This window comes from Pistacia vera, unplaced genomic scaffold, assembly GCF_008641045.1.
Source record: "Pistacia vera cultivar Batoury unplaced genomic scaffold, PisVer_v2 Contig737, whole genome shotgun sequence".
NCBI lineage: Eukaryota > Viridiplantae > Streptophyta > Magnoliopsida > Sapindales > Anacardiaceae > Pistacia > Pistacia vera.
This window is the reverse complement of record NW_022196598.1, coordinates 299,932-315,020: the sequence shown is the minus strand read 5'-3', so window position 1 is coordinate 315,020 and position 15,089 is coordinate 299,932. Positions and strand designations below refer to the sequence as shown.

General features: G+C 29.2%; 1 protein-coding gene across 1 annotated transcript; it reads left to right on the top strand.

Annotated features, from left to right (window-relative positions):
• Positions 1 to 1,895: 1,895 nt before the first annotated feature.
• On the top strand, positions 1,896 to 14,078 carry LOC116115356 (probable protein S-acyltransferase 15). Its single transcript, XM_031401514.1, has 11 exons — positions 1,896 to 1,973; positions 2,349 to 2,411; positions 2,687 to 2,794; positions 3,420 to 3,515; positions 3,600 to 3,668; positions 12,031 to 12,123; positions 12,233 to 12,334; positions 12,421 to 12,492; positions 13,139 to 13,237; positions 13,323 to 13,418; positions 13,563 to 14,078. Exons 1-11 carry the CDS (start codon positions 1,896 to 1,898, stop codon positions 13,656 to 13,658), a joined length of 972 nt encoding a protein of 323 aa, XP_031257374.1. The 3' UTR covers positions 13,659 to 14,078.
• The last annotated feature ends 1,011 nt before the right edge of the window (positions 14,079 to 15,089 follow it).

Here is a 15,089-nt window from a genome sequence, read left to right as displayed (position 1 = left end):
AAAAATTGTGTTTTTTGAATAATGTATTTGTATTTTGTAATTTTTGTTGAAGTTCATCTAATGAAAAAAAATATAGTATGATCGGTTTAATTTTTTTTTTTTTTTTTTTTTGTTTATTTTTTGCCCCGATCGAGTAAAATTCCTGGATTCGCCACTGCATCTTTACATTAATAGATTTTTGTGGGGTTGAAAATGATCTAAAGGAGAGATTTTGTACACACATTAACATGCACTCAAATAATGCAACACAAAATTGATGCTGAGAAAAAATATATTGACATGGACTTGCTTGTGTACGTGGAAAAATTCACCCCCCAAAAAAAAGGGATTTTGAATACTTCAAGGAGATATATTAGGGTTATCTTATCATACTTGGGCTGTATTACGGGCTCAATTTTGGGCTTCAAAAAAAAAAAAATTTCTTGAAGCAATCGGCCTTGCCCCGGATTCCCGTCAACAAATGTTTATGAATAGCCCGAACCGTGCCCCGAGATCAATTGGGCTTCACAGTAGGCTACAAATTAACAATCTAAATGTGGGTCATTAGTCGCATCTCAATTTAGCCATAAATATGTATTTATTTTTAATAGAGCAAATAACATATTTCCACCCGAAGTTTAGCAAAATATTTGATACCCTTGACTGCATTTATTCTAGATTTTCACCCTTAAAAGTAACGCGGTTTCCTTATTTTAACATATTTCTAACTTTTTAATATAGCATGGCACACATTAGCATGCCATAGCTTTCTTTGGCAGAAGATGGGTTCATGTTAACAAAAATGGGCTCACGTTAACAACGTCTAAACGATGGTTTTATGATTTTTTCGATCAATTCTGAAGTCCAAATCATTTTTGAGATCACCTTTAGACTCCCACAACCTCTTCTATAAACCTATACCTCACTTGTCGACCTCACTCACTGTTTCTAACTACTTCAACCGTCACTAACGATGTTAGTTTAAGGGTGGAAATTAAATAAATGCAACCAGAGGTAGCCCTTGAGATTTTGCTAAATCTTGGGTGGGAATATGTTGTTTACTCTTTTAAATATTATTAAAAAATAAATAGGTAAATTAACACCCCCATAAAACAACGAACAACAGAACCCTTGCCTTCTCTAGCTCTTGTAGGAGAGAGGAGGAAGAAAAAGAAACGACAATGAAATTCCCAGATTAGTGTCAATTCCAATTATTGCAATGTTTATTTTACGGGATTTGTGTATTGCGCAACCGTTTTTATTTTATGAAAGATTGGTTTGGTTTGGAATCATCAAATGGGTTGTTGAACGCTTTGATCTTCACTTTCTTGCTTTCCTCTGTGTCTTCTCTTTCATCGTTCTGTTGTAATTGACCCAGGTTACGTTCCTCCCTTTATGTCCCTGATGTTGAACATAGCGCTGCCTCAGACCAAGAATCACAAAAAATGTGAGTTCTTTTATGCTTTTATTTATTTATTTTATGTTTTTGTTTAGTTAATTCTTTAATTTAAATTTATACTTTAGCTGTTTTGAGGTGTTTATGTTGATCTTTATGGGGGAGGGGGGGGGGGCGCGGTGGTGGGGGGGGGTTGTGGTTGGGGGTGGGTGTGAGGGAACGAAAGAAAAGGATAGTTTGGATAAATATTGTAATCTAAGTCTAGAATCAAGAGATGAAACATTAATCTACATTGTCATTGTGAACTTTTGAAATGAATGGATGATGGTGTATAGGGCTATGTTAATTTGGATTTTTGGTTAGATGAGAGCATGAAAAGATTGAGTAGGTCGGAGGTATATTGTTTGGGAGGAGGATTATATAGAGAGGATGTGTTTAATGGTGTAGCTGAAAGGATAAGATGAATGTTAAACTGTATAATATAATTATTCTTAAATGAGAATTTTTTTGGCTTTGCACAATGGGCAAGTCTTCATGTTTACGAGCTGAAGCAGAGAGTGAATTTGGTAATGATTTACGAAGCTGTTCAAAAATTTCTGTATACATGCTAATTGTTGTTTGTACCTGACAATAGGTCAATTTCGTAAATCGAATAGATGGGAAATGGTTGGCTGTGCGTTTTAATAAAATATCTACTAGCGTCCATGTACTATCGCCAATGTTGATTATGATCATTGATCCAGGTCAAGGACAACTAAGAATAGATTGATTAAGAGATGAGTGAATGATCTTATTAAATGAGAACATCGTCACTCCTTTGTTTCTCTGTGTGATGTTCTTAGGAGTTCCTTAAGTTATATGAATGAGTTAGTTATGAGTGCTGGATGAAATTTAATGTATTTGTGAACAGGTACACATGGTACTATTTTCATTTCAATGTAATTTTGATTCTGGATTGCATAATTTGTTGTAGAGTGTGCAAGTGGCAATGCGACAAGTGTTCTGCACTAAACCTCCAAGGGCTCATCATTGCAAGGTTTGCAGAAGGTGTGTGTTGGGATGGTAGGTCTGATAAATTCTCTTCATAACCATTTGACTAGAAACTTTAATTTTGACTTTCGAGAGATTAATTAATACACACTTTTTTCGCTCAAATGCGTCACAGGATCATCACTGTCTGTGGATTAAAATTGTGTTGGTTATCAAACTACAAGGCCTTTTGTGCTTGTATTTTATGCTACTATTGGAAGCCTGCACTCTACAGTAAGTGTGAACTAGTTCTTTTCTTTCCTGGTTTCAATTTTTGTAAAGGCACTGAAAATTGTGACCAGAGTTCTTGGTATGTTAGGTCATGATAACGGGCTCTGCTTTACAAAGGAATGGGATATCAGTGGAAAGCCTCAGCTTAAGATTTTTTATGTAAGTTGGAAGTTCATATACGCTTTTGTGTCAAATGTACTAGTACATTTTTTTGGGGTATTTTATAAGTAAATACTGAAAAAGCTGAGATGTGGTTTAGTCTTTTTTTTGCTTTTCATGACACATCAGAAAGTTAGGCTGCAGTCTTTATATTTATGCTGAAGTACTTGTCCTGCAAATCTATGCAATTGAGTTCAAAAGATGAGATGGCAGGGTGAAGACAAACCATACAAGCTAGTTAGTAATGTAATATAATTTCTACAGTGTTCTTAGATGACATTTTGTCTTTAGAGCACCTTGATATTCTGTTTGAAACTTGATTAATTATGAGTATTTTAAAATAGTTTAACTTTGCATGAGTTTAGAGTGCCACAAATAAGTCTATAGATGCAATTTTTTTTTATGGTGAGTGTTTTGTTCTATCAATCAAGTTAACTCTGGTAGTCTGCTTGTGATTTCTATATTTGTTTAAGTTGTTTAACTTCATGTCATGTTGTTATGCAGTCTTGCCACGTTCAGAATTTAGCTTTACCAACACCTTTTCCTTCCTTGTGTTAGCAAACTTCTACTGTCTTAATGTTAAAATTATGTTTTTGAAGATTTTTAAAAAGTTTATACGCTCTAGGTTGCTTGTGGGATTGATGGTTTCATTGAGCTTAGCATTTGGTACTCTCTTTGGTTGGCATGTGTCCTCATCTCTAAAAATATGACAACTATAGAGGTAAGTTTAGAAATTTTGAAGTTGTATACACAGCATAGTTATTTCTTTGGTTATTGAAATGATCTAGAAATGTGTTTGTGCTAGTCCCATGAAGCGGAACGAGCAGCATGGTTGGCTCGGAAACTGGGCAGAGCTATCGACATCCATTCAAACGTTGGTGTCTACAGAAAAAAACCTTGGTACTCTCTCTCTCTCTCTCTGTGTATCTATCCCAGTGTGTATTTGTGCATCTGTTGGTTCACGTGGCAATTTGCATACTGTACAAAGTAATAACTATATCTGTAATCTACCAACTATCTTAATCGCTGCCTTTTGATCAGATATTGGGTCCAAACTGCTACATGGTTATATCCCTTGGCAGTAAGCCATCCAAAGATGGAACTAGCTTCCCCACACCACAGCATAGTTTGTGAACCTTTCTCGACTCCATTCAGACCTCATAATCAGTGGTACAAAAGGAAATTTTGATTCATTCTTTCTGTCACTCGTTTATCAAAGGCACAGAGAAGCAAAAGGAAGCAGCTGAGCAATCAACACAGTTCTTTCATCATAAACTCAGGAAAGTTAGCGCCCTATTAGGTGAAGCATGAATTACAATACTAGCTAGGACTTCATAAATAGAGATGCATATAGAAATTCTAGATTGTATACGTATGTGTACTAGATAGTCATCAGTTTTCTTTTCTAATTCAACCCCCCTTGTTTAGCCAAGCACATTGTTGCGACACAAACAAGTAATTTTTCTCGATGCAGATTCATGTTTGTATTGTTATTACTTTATAAAGAGGTTTATTGGATTTATGAGTGAGCACGGGTAGGGGTATAACCGGAACCTGCGAGTGAATCGAAATTGGAATCGACACTGTGCGGGTAGGTTTCGGTTCCATTTTTGGAACCGATACTGTGAGGTTTTGGTTTCGGTTCCTACATGTGGAGGAACCAGAACCTGAAAAAAGAACCTACAACGATTACTCGGCTTGGAACCTACAGCAGGTACCCTGTTTTGGAACCTGGGCTAAAATAAATATTTGTGAAGAATGGGGGGTCTATTGTGATTTTACAAATAAAAAAAAATTAAATGGAAAAAGTTAAATTTTTACAATAACCTAATTAAATAAATAACAATTATACTTTTACATATAAACTACATCATATAAAAAACTTGAATATATATAATATTTAATATTAAAATTTGATTAATTAAGTGTATAATTGGAATGGGACCAATTAAGTGTTTTAATGATATTAAAAGAATTATTTTGAATAAAATAGTATATTTGATTGAATAATAATATAATATTAGTTATTTACTTTATTATCAAGTTCTAAGTATATCATTACATTATAGTTAAATGATTATTTAAATTATAAGTTTATAATATATATTAGTAATTTAGTATATTACTTAATTAAATAATTAAAATTTTAATGAATTATAACATTACATTATGGATTTATAGTATAATTATTAATTAATTATAGCATTACATATAAAAATGATTACTTAATTAATTATAACATTCGATTATAAACATTAGTACATATTTAAATAAATGATTAAAAATTTAATTAATATAATATTACATTAAAGATTTATAGATAATACTTAATTCATTATAATATTACATTATAGTCTGATCAATAATTAATAATTACTTAATTAATTAGACATTATATATAAACATTAGTAATTTACACATTAGTACAATACTTAATTAAATGATTAGAAATTTAATAATTAATATTATATTATAAATTTATAATAGAATTACTTAATAATTATAATTTACGTTATAAACATAATTACTTAATTAAATAATTATTTAATTAATTATAACATTCCATTTAAATATAGTACAATATTAATTAAATGATTAAAATTTTAATTAATTATAATATTACATTAAAGATTTATAGTATGATTACTAATCATTATAACATACTTTATAGTTTGATAACGTAATTAATTATAATTACATAAAAATGATTACTTAATTAATTATGACATTATATATAAACATTAGTAATTTCTCACATTAGCACAACTTAATTAAATGATTAGAAATTTAATTAATATAGCATTATAAACATTAGTACAATACTTAAAAATGACTAAAAATTTAATTAATTATAATATTACATTAAAGATTATAGTATGATTATTTAATTCATTATAAATTACTTATAATTTGATCACAAATAATATAAACATTACAAATAAATGATTACTAATTAATTATGACATTATATTACAAACATTAGTAATTTCCCACATTAGCACAATACTAATAAATTATTAGAAGTTTAATTATTATAGCATTACATTATAATATTATAATATGATTATTTAATTAATTATAATATACGTTATAAACAATTATACTTAATAATTATAACATTATATATAAACATTAGTACACTACTTAATTAAATGATTAGAAAATTAATTAATTAAAACATTACATTATATACTTAATTAATTATAATTATAACATTATATTATAAACATTAGTAATTTACTGCATTAGTACATTAATTAATTGAATAATTAAAAATTTAATTAATTATAACATTACATTATAGATTTATAATATGATTACTTAATTAATTATAATATTTCATTATAAACATTAGTATAATACTTAATTAAATGATTAGAAATTTAATTAATTATAATATTAAATTATAGATTTATAGTATGATTGTTTAATTAATTGTTTGTGTTTTGGTTTTGGTTTTGGTTTTGATTGAGGAATTTTATGTGAATTATGATGAATTGATTGAATTCAAGTGTTGCCTAAAGATTAAAAGATTTATGAGTCACATTGGACACAAATGAATGATTAATCAAAATTTATTAGGGGTGTATTTGTAAACTTTTAAGGGATTTTTGTCATTTTTTGTTAAATTAATAGGGGGTAATTATTTTTACAGGATACCCGAGAAAAGAACTGGAACCTGAATTTTAGGTTCTGGTTCCTTGAATTTAAGAACTTGCATTGTGTGGTTCCGGTTCCCCCGAAAAATGCAAGATACCCGAAATCGCTCACCCCTAGGATGTATTTCATTCTGTAAAAATAAATGCTTTTTGTACACCATTTTGAGGTTAACTAATTTATCCCAGTGTTTTAAAAACCAACTTAGGGTGAAACCTGACAAAGTGGCTAGGTCCGAGTTGACAATTTTAATCAGTTTGATTGGTGGGTCAAACCGGTGTCCAAATGTTTGAAATCTAACCAAAATACCCCTAAAAATTACATAGAAGTCTCTATAGGTTTAAAATCTTGTAAAAGCACCCCAAAGACCACGGTCGGCATTGGCAAATAGGGTTCATTTTCAGCAACGACAACACTCCCAATCACCACGAAAACACTCCCCTCGGTCTCTTGACCAAAACCATTCCCACCTCTACCCCGTTCGCCTCCCCAATCGTCAGCAATAGCAGGCTTTTTTCGACTACTTAGTTTTGCAATTTCTAGTCGATTCACTCACCGAAAATCACCTCCGTTGCCACCATTCCACTCACTGGCCATTCCTCTTCAAACCCCTAATATTCCAACCCTCAGTTGTGCACGGATCGATGTTCTAAATTCTAAGGTTTTCAATGAATAGGAAAATTTGTAACCCAAGCCGATGAAGGCTCCGGATTCGGTTAAACTGGTTCAACAGGTTGGGCTGGGTCGGGTTTTAAAACACTTTTTTTCTAGGAAAAATCCTTGAAGAATTTAAATAATATCAATTTTAGAAAATGAGTATGCAACATATTTACTATTAATTGAAAGTGAAAGAGAAGCTGCAGAGATTATGAGATTGAATCTTTACCTGCATCCGCATGTGTAAATTTTTGGGTCAAACAGTAACTCAAAATGCTTATAATTGCAGAGTCTGCATTCGTATAATCGTATTATTAGAGTTTTGCAATCATTAATGTATTGTGGATAAGCATAATGGTGTTTATGATGAGAGGAACTGAATCATTAACATGGAGAAGAAATTAAAGAAATGAATTATCAAAATTTGGCCGGGTGTAATACATCCAAGAATTATCAACTTCAAATATTCAAATTCAATCATACAACATATGGATCCAATACATCAATAATTGAAGTCACCGTATTCATCGTCCAAACCCCATGTAGCAAATGATCTCTGAATATTGCTTAAGGTTTTAAGATCAACTTGACTGTAATCTCCATCACGCAACAGCAAAATTTCTGACTTTAAAAGTTTATAATATTATTCTAAGCGTAAATGGGTTACAAATGGTTGCATTCCAGAGGGCCGCTCTGATTTTTCTCAGTTGAACTTTTGTTTCTGGTGAGTTACACCTGGAATGCAATTTTGAAAAACAAGATTAGGGACGTAATCAAGGATATTCATTTTGTAGGATTCTAGGATTTGATGAGATTCCAGTGGACATTATTATATCAAACATGGAATCCGAATGTTCATCTGATTCTACTTGCCTTTTGTAAAAGCTGTGCAACTTTCTAATTTTTAATGAATCCCAGAGAGAGAAAGAACTGTTATGTTACTGCACCCACTATACAAACAAAAAGATATTCAGATCAATTTGCGTATATCTCAACTAATTTTTTGGGATCTTAAAATTGATAGTCAGATAAATTCTTCCAGTGATCATTCTATTAACAACCTAGATAAATCGAACTTATGACCTCTTGAGTGATACATCCAAGAGTTTTAGTTAACTATTAGATAACTCAGTAGTAGTTTTCATCAACAAAGGTGAGTATCAAATTATATCCAGTACGTACATTTGTTAAACATATTATTGAATAATTGAAATGATATTATATACATATATATGTGGATGTTATGTTGTATGTAGAGCCAACATACAGAAAAACTTTTGTTCCATGAATGACTAGTCTGAGCTATATATTATAAGTTGACTAGGACTTGTGTTACAGCATAATTTGTTGAGAAATAATATTATAATTAAATTAAATACTTTAGTCAGTTAGTGCACGACTTTTATCATCCACAAACCTGGGTTACTTTTACTGTGCATGATGATTTCTGCTGTCTGCCAGTCTGTCACTGGGTAATAAACATTTTTTTTATCACCAAAGTGTGTAAGCCGCCGGTTTCTAAAATCTTGAAATTTTCTAAAATCTTGAAATTATCATCGAGTAGGTGTTTTTATAGACACTCTTAGAACTCAAAATTCTATAAAACTTTTTTTACTCTTTTATTATCAAACTATCCATAATGATTAATAAATATATTTTTTATAATAGCTTTCGATTTCCACTTCTACTTTTAGGGTTAATTTACAAGCATATATGATATTAGTAATACTATACTCACAAATCATTCTCATTAACTTTGTCTTACAAACACAATGTATCAACTTATAATTAGACAGTTTACAATGGATCTTATCTGTCCAATAATGGGTCTTATCTGACCAAATACATACTGTCATGTTAACGTTTGTGAGAGAAAGTTGTGAGAAGTGTTCGTCAACTGGATATTAATTATCATTTTAATCATATATTTTGGTATTATAATTGTGATTTGGATTCATATTAATTTATTTTCCTTCATATTTAAAATATGCTTAAATCATACTTAAACTATTAAAAAAAAAAAATTATACAAGAATTGGACAAACCCTGACACCAGAATTTGGGGGACCTAAAATTATTTAACATTGTAGTGTAGATGAATTGAAATTATTGAATGTTTGATGGGTGTTTAAATCATGCAACGTGACGTGTGGGGATAAGCTCTAAGTTTTATAGAATTGGAATCGACACTGTGCGGGTAGTTTCGGTTCCATTTTGGAACCGATACTGTGAGGTTTTGGTTTCGGTTCCTACTGTGGAGGAACCAGAACCTGGAAAAAAGAACCACAACGATTACTCGGCTTGGAACCTACAGCAGGTACCCTGTTTTGGAACCTGGGCTAAAATAAATATTTGTGAAGAATGGGGGTCTATTGTGATTTTACAAATAAAAAAAAATTAATGGAAAAAGTTAAATTTTTACAATACCTAATTAAATAATATACAATTATACTTATTACATATAAACTACATCATATAAAAACTTGAATATATATAATATATTAATATTAAAATTTTGATTAATTAAGTGTATAATTGGAATTGGACCAATTAAAGTGTTTTAATGATATTAAAAGAATTATTTTTGAATAAATAGTATATTTGATTGAATAAATATAATATTTAGTTATTTACTTTAATTATCAGTTCTAGTATATCATTACATTATAGTTAAATGATTATTTAATTAATTAATAGTTTATAATATTATATTAGTAATTTAGTATATTACTTAATAAATAATTAAAATTTTAATGAATTATACATTACATTATGATTTATAGTATAATTACTTAATTTTATAGCATTACATTATAAACAAATATTACTTATTAATTATAACATTCGATTATAAACATTAGTACATATTTAATTATATTAAAATTATAAATTAATATTACATTAAAGATTATAGTATAATTACTTAATTCATTATAATATACATTAGTCTGATCACATAATTAAATAATACTTAATTAATTATGACATTATATTAAAACATTAGTAATTTACTACATTAGTACAATACTTAATTAAATGATTAGAAATTTAATTAATTATAATATTATATTATAAATTTATAATAGAATTACTTAATTAATTATAATTACGTTATAAACAAATAATTACTTAATTAATAATTTTTAATTAATTATAACATTCCATTATAATTTAGTACATATAATTAAATGATTAAAATTTTAATTAATTATAATATTACTTAAAGATTATAGTATGATTACTAATTCATTATAACATTACTTATAGTTTGATAACGTAATTAATTATAAAATTACATAATTAAATGATTACTTAATTAATTATGACATATATATAACATTAGTAATTTCTCACATTAGCACAATACTTAATTAAATGATTAGAATTTATTAATAAGCATATAAACATTAGTACAATACTTAATTAAATGACAAAATTTAATTATTATAATATTACATTAAAGATTTATAGTAGATTATTTAATTCATTATAACATTACATTATAATTTGATCACATAATTATTATAACATTACATAATTAAATGATTACTTAATTAATTATGACATTATTTACAAACATTAGATTTCCCCATTAGCACAATACTTAATTAAATTATTAAAAGTTTAATTAATTAGCATTACATTATAAATTATAATATGATTATTTAATTAATTATAATATTACGTTATAAAACAATTATTACTTAATTATTATACATATATTAAAACTTAGTACTACTTAATTAAATGATTAGAAAATTAATTAATTAAACATTACATTATAATTACTAATTAATTATAATTATAACATTATTTATAAACTTAGTAATTTACTGCTAGTACATTAATTAATTGAATAATTAAAAATTTAATTATTATACATTACATTATAGATTTATAATATGATTTTAATTAATTATATATTCCTTATACATTAGTATAACTTAATTAAATGATTAGAAATTTAATTAATTAATATTAAATTATAGATTATAGTATGATTGTTTAATTAATTGTTTGTGTTGTTTGGTTTTGGTTTTGATTGAGGAATTTTATGTGAATTAGATGAATTGATTGAATTCAAGTGTTGCCTAAAGATTAAAAGATTTATGAGTCACATTGGACACAAATGAATGATTAATCAAAATTTATTAGGGGTGTATTTGTAAACTTTTAAGGATTTTTGTCATTTTTTGTTAAATTAATAGGGTAATTATTTTTACAGGATACCCGAGAAAAGAACTGGAACCGGAATTTTAGGTTCTGGTTCCTTGAATTTAGAACTTGCATTGTGTGGTTCCGGTTCCCCGAAAAATGCAAGATACCCGAAATCGCTCACCCCTAGGATGTATTCATTCTGTAAAAATAAATGCTTTTGTACACTTGAGGTTAACTAATTTATCCCAGTGTTTTAAAAACCAACTTAGGGTGAAACCTGACAAAGTGGCTAGGTCCGAGTTGACAATTTTAATCAGTTTGATTGGTGGGTCAAACCGTGTCCAAATGTTTGAAATCTAACCAAAATACCCCTAAAAATTACTAGACCATTGCTAATTGTTGTCTTGTACCTGCACAATAGGTCAATTTCGTAAATCGAATAGATGGGAAATGGTTGGCTGTGCGTTTTAATAAAATATCTACTAGCGTCCATGTACTATCGCCAATGTTGATTATGATCATTGATCCAGATCAAGGACAACTAAGAATAGATTGATTAAGAGATGAGTGAATGATCTTATTAAATGAGAACATGGTCACTCCCTTTGTTTCTCTGTGTGATGTTCTTAGGAGTTCCTTAAGTTATATGAATGAGTTAGTTATGAGTGCTGGATGAAATTTAATGTATTTGTGAACAGGTACACATGGTACTATTTTCATTTCACAATGTAATTTTGTATTCTGGATTGCATAATTTGTTGTAGAGTGTGCAAGTTAGGCAATGCGACAAGTGTTCTGCACATAAACCTCCAAGGGCTCATCATTGCAAGGTTTGCAGAAGGTGTGTGTTGAGGATGGTAGGTCTGATAACATTCTCTTCAAAATAACCATTTGAATAGAAACTTTTAATTTTGACTTTCAAGAGATTAATTATATCACACTTTTTTCCGCTCAAATACGTCACAGGATCATCACTGTCTGTGGATTAACAATTGTGTTGGTTATCAGAACTACAAGGCGTTTCTTGTGCTTGTATTTTATGCTACTATTGGAAGCCTGTACTCTACAGTAAGTGTGAACTAGTTCTTTTCTTTCCTGGTTTCAATATTTTGTAAAGGCACTGAAAATTGTGACCAGAGTTCTTGGTATGTTAGGTCATGATAACGGGCTCTGCTTTACAAAGGGAATGGGATATCAGTGGAAAGCCTCAGCTTAAGATTTTTTATGTAAGTTGGAAGTTCATAAACAGCTTTTGTGTCAAATGTACTAGTACATTTTTTTGGAGTGATTTTATAAGTCAAATACTGAAAAAGCTGAGACGTGTCGTTCAGTCTTTTTTCTTTTGCTTTTCATTGACACATCAGAAAGTTAGGCTGCAGTCTTTATAATTATGCTGAAGTTACTTTTCCTGCAAATCTATGCAATTGAGTTCAAAAGATGAGATGGCAGGATGAAGATAAACCATACAAGCTAGTTAGTAATGTAATATAATTTCTACAGTGTTCTTAGATGACATTTTGTCTTTAGAGCACCTTGATATTCTGTTTGAAACTTGATTAATTATGAAGTATTTTAAAATAGTTTAAACTTTGCATGAGTTCTAGAGTGCCACAAATAAGGTCTATAGATGTTTTTTTTTTTTTTATGGTGAGTGTTTTGTTCTATCAATCAAGTTAACTCTGGCAGTCTGCTTGCTGATTTCTATATCTGTTTAAGTTGTTAAACTTCATGTCATGTTGTTATGCAGTCTTGCCACGTTCAGAATTTAGCTTTACCAGCACCTCTTCCTTCCTCGTGTTTTAGCATAACTTCTACTGTCTTAATGTTAAAATTATGCTTTTTGAAGATTTTTAAAAAGTTTATACGCTCTAGGTTGCTTGTGGGATATTGATGGTTTCATTGAGCTTAGCATTTGGTACTCTCTTTGGTTGGCATGTGTTCCTCATCTCTAAAAATATGACAACTATAGAGGTAAGTTTAGAAATTTTGAAGTTGTATACACAGCATAGTTATTTCTTTGGTTATTGAAATGATCTAGAAATGTTTCCTGTGCTAGTCCCATGAAGCGGAACAAGCAGCTTGGTTGGCTAGGAAATCTGGGCAGAGCTATCGACATCCATTCAATGTTGGTGTCTACCGAAACATAACCTTGGTACTCTCTATCTCTCTCTCTCTCTGTATCTATCCGAGTGTGTATTTGTGCATCTGTTGGTTCACATGGCAATTTGCATGCTGTACAAAGTAATAACTATATCTTTAATCTACCAACTATCTTAATCGCTTGCCTTTTGATCAGATATTGGGTCCGAACATGCTCACATGGTTATATCCCTTGGCAGTAAGCCATCTCAAAGATGGAACTAGCTTCCCCACACCACAGCATAGTTTGTAGAACCTTTCTCGACTCCATTCGGACCTCATAATCAGTGGTACCTTGCTTTTGTTAGCAAGTATAAAAGAAAATTTTGATTCATTCTTTCTGTCACTCGTTTATCAAAGGCACAGAGAAGCAAAAGGAAGCAGCTGAGCAATCAACTACAGTTCTTTCATCATAAACTCAGGAAAGTTAGCGCCCTATTGGGTGAAGCATGAATTACAATACTAGCATAGGACTTCTATAAATAAAGATGCATATAGAAATTCTAGATTGTATACCGTCATGTGTACTAGATAGTCATCAGTTTTCTTTTCTAATTCAACCCCCCTTGTTTTAGCCAAGCACATTGTTGCGACACAAACAACGTAATTTTCTTCTTGATGGAGATTCATGTTTGTATTGTTTATACTTTATACAGAGGTTGATTGGATTTAATAGGGGTGAGCATAGGTAGCGGGTAGAACTGGAACCTGCAGGTAGAACCGGAACCATAACCTACCCGAAGCTAACACTGTGCTGGTAGGTTCCGGTTTCATTTTTTTGGAACCAATACTGTGGTGTTCCGATTTCGATTCTTACATGTGGAGGAACTGGAACCAGAATTGGAACCTGAAAAAAAGAACCTGCAGTGGGTACTCAGCTTGAAACTTGTAGCCGGAACCCTGTTTTGAAACTTGGGTTGAAATAAATATCTATGAAGAATGGGGGGTCTATTGTAATTTTACAAATAAAAAAATTCAAAATGGAAAAAGGTAAATGTTTACAATAACCTAGTTAAATAAATATACAATTGCACTTATTACATATAAATTACACCATATAAAAAACTTTAATATATTATAATATATTAATATTAAAGTTTTGATTAATTAAGTGTATGGTTGGAATTATGACTAATTAAAAGTGTTTTAATGTTATTAAAAGAATTATTTTTGAATAAAATAATATATTTGATTGAATAATAATATAATATTTAGTTATTTACTTCAATTATTAAGTTTTAAGTATATCATTACATTATAGTTAAATGATTATTTAATCAATTATAAGTTTATAACATTACATTAGTAATTTAGTACATTACTTAATTAAATAATTAAAAATTTAATTAATTATAATATTACATTATAGATTTATAGTAAAATTACTTGCTTAATTATAACATTACATTATAAACAAATGATTACTTAATTAATTATAATATTTCATTATAAACATTAATACAATACTTAATTAAAAGATTAAAAATTTAATTAATTATAATATTCCATTAAAGATCTATAGTATAATTACTTAATTCATTATAACATTACATTATAGTATGATCACATAATTAAACGATTAGTTAATTAATTATGATATTATATTATAAATATTAGTAATTTACTACTTAGCATAATACTTAATTAAATGATTAGAAATTTAATTAATTATAACATTACATTA